The following is a 2,239-nucleotide window of genomic DNA, read 5'->3' as shown; positions in this document are numbered from 1 at the left end:
TTTTTTTTTTAGCGAATAAGTTAAGCTAATTGATATATGTGCATAATAAATAATAAAAAATGTTGAAGATCTCAATCCTTTCGTATCTGAATGAACCGAATATTAATATAATGAAAACTCGTCCATATATGGAAAGAAAAGAATCTTTTCTAGGTTATGGTGGACTGTATATTGCTTGAAGAAAAATAATATTCCTTGTAAATTGTACCGAATATGCATGTGTATATGGGTGGCATCATTCTAGGTTATGGAGAAATAAAAGTTGCTTTGAAAACATAAATAAATAAATAATATTCCCTTGTAAATTGTACCTGAATGAAATCAACGTGAGGAAAAACCTGGACAAGTTCTTCAATCATCTTCCTACTTGGAGGAGCAGCCCCAGATGAAACCTGCTTCAAGCTTCGAAAGCTTTTCCCACCATTGTTTTTGGCAGCCTTTGTCAAGGCCGTTAATATCGGCGGAACAGCAGCAATGTGTGTAACTCTATATTTTTCTACGGCCCTCGCCACCTCATTCATGTCAAATTTTCTCATCACAACGACGGTGGAACCAAGAGAAAACAACCCCATTGCGAAGTAGGCGAGGCCGTAAACATGGAACATCGGCAGAACCGCTAAATAAACGATCTCCGAGCTCGGATAGTCGTATTGCGAGGCCTCAAACCGCACAAAAAGCTCGATCATGGCTATAAAATTTCCATGACTCAATACGACGCCTTTGCTCAAACCCGTGGTTCCAGAAGAATACATTATTGCCGCCGTATCTTCTTGCATAATTAATGGCCTCGAAGCCAAGTTATAGTCACTAGAAATAAGCTTTGAAAAGTCCAAAAAATCACCAAGGCTCACATTTTGATCAGGCACTCCAATTGCAGCAACACCAAGTTTCCGAAAGATGTCCACTTTCTCAGGGACAGTGAAGGCAAGACAAGGCTTGCAATCGGCGACGCGTTTCTCGATTTCCGTGACGCTGCTTAGAGGATTCATGGGAGTGAAAATGGCTCCCGAGTGCAACACTCCCAAAAGAACGACAGGAAAGTAAATGGAGTTCGGAAGCATAACCAGAACGACGTCGCCTTTCGTGACGCCCGTCGAATGGAGGCCGGAGGCCATGGATTTGACCGAAGAGTAGAGCTCCGAGTAAGGTATTGAAACCCCGGATGAGGCATCGATAAGGGCTGAGACCCCTTTGTGTTGGCATGAGAAAAGGAAGGAAACGACATCAAGAAATGTGTCTGAAGGCAGGTTTCTCGGTGGATGTGTGCTATTGTAGATCCCGGTTTCCGGTGAATACCAATTGGGATATTCATATTTGTTGGGATCATCTATGTTTTCGCTGTTTAAGGTAGACATTGTAGTATGAGAAAGGATACAGAAGAGGTTGAATGGTATTATAGGAGATGATCAGAAAATTAGGCTCTTATGAATGTTGGACAAGCCAGCGTTTAGTAATTGGTCTTTGCTTTGTAATAACATTTAATAGTAGAAGAGTAATAATCCCACAAAATGGACTAGTGGAGGGTAAATAATGTGCGGAGGAATTATTCAGTACACTGGATGTACCACGTCATATTGTTTATGTGGTACATCCGTTTAATGAGATTGTACCATTTAGATATTTTATCTATATCAGTTTTTCACTAAATGGTACATTTTGTTTATGTCAGCTTTTCATTTTATAAATGTGAAAAGCTAACATAGACAAAATGTTTAAGTTGTATAATCTCATTAGACAGGTGTACCAATAGCACAATCTCATTGGACATGTATACCACATAAATAAAATGACATGATACACTCAGTGTACTAAATAATTCCTCATAATGTGCGATAGCCTACGTGCCCACGCTAGTAGAGTGTTCGAGATATGAGAGGTGAAACACGTTTTAAATTAACGTGTGTGTCAATTTATGTTTTGGCTTTTTGCTTCAATTATTATTGTAAAAGGTATCGAAACCCTTGAAACCCTAGACGAGGCATCAATGAGGGCTGAAACTCCTTTTGTGCTGGCTTCACGAGCATTTTTATTTTTCTATCTCGTGGCACGTGTCAAACTTTGATAGGCTAAAACGCTTCTTTTTAACTTATTTTTAATAACAACCGGAGTCCGCAAACAAATGCCAACTTGAAACAGCACGTTTTGAATAGAAATGAAGTTATATACGAGAGCTTTTTAATTTGCTGATTTGAGTTTTTAATTTGAGTTGAGATGTGACTTTATATGAGAGCTTTTTACT

At 38.9% G+C, this 2,239-nt stretch overlaps 1 protein-coding gene across 1 annotated transcript; it reads right to left on the bottom strand.

Annotated features, from left to right (window-relative positions):
• Positions 1-142: 142 nt before the first annotated feature.
• LOC112095287 (4-coumarate--CoA ligase-like 6) lies at positions 143-1,502 on the bottom strand. Its single transcript, XM_024176976.1, has one exon. It carries the CDS (start codon positions 1,353-1,355, stop codon positions 246-248), a length of 1,110 nt encoding a protein of 369 aa, XP_024032744.1. The 5' UTR covers positions 1,356-1,502; the 3' UTR covers positions 143-245.
• Between the last annotated feature and the right edge of the window lie 737 nt (positions 1,503-2,239).

The sequence above is a fragment of the Morus notabilis genome, unplaced genomic scaffold (assembly GCF_000414095.1).
Source record: "Morus notabilis unplaced genomic scaffold, ASM41409v2 C11458333, whole genome shotgun sequence".
NCBI classification, from domain to species: domain Eukaryota; kingdom Viridiplantae; phylum Streptophyta; class Magnoliopsida; order Rosales; family Moraceae; genus Morus; species Morus notabilis.
This window is presented reverse-complemented; position numbering and strand designations above follow the sequence as displayed.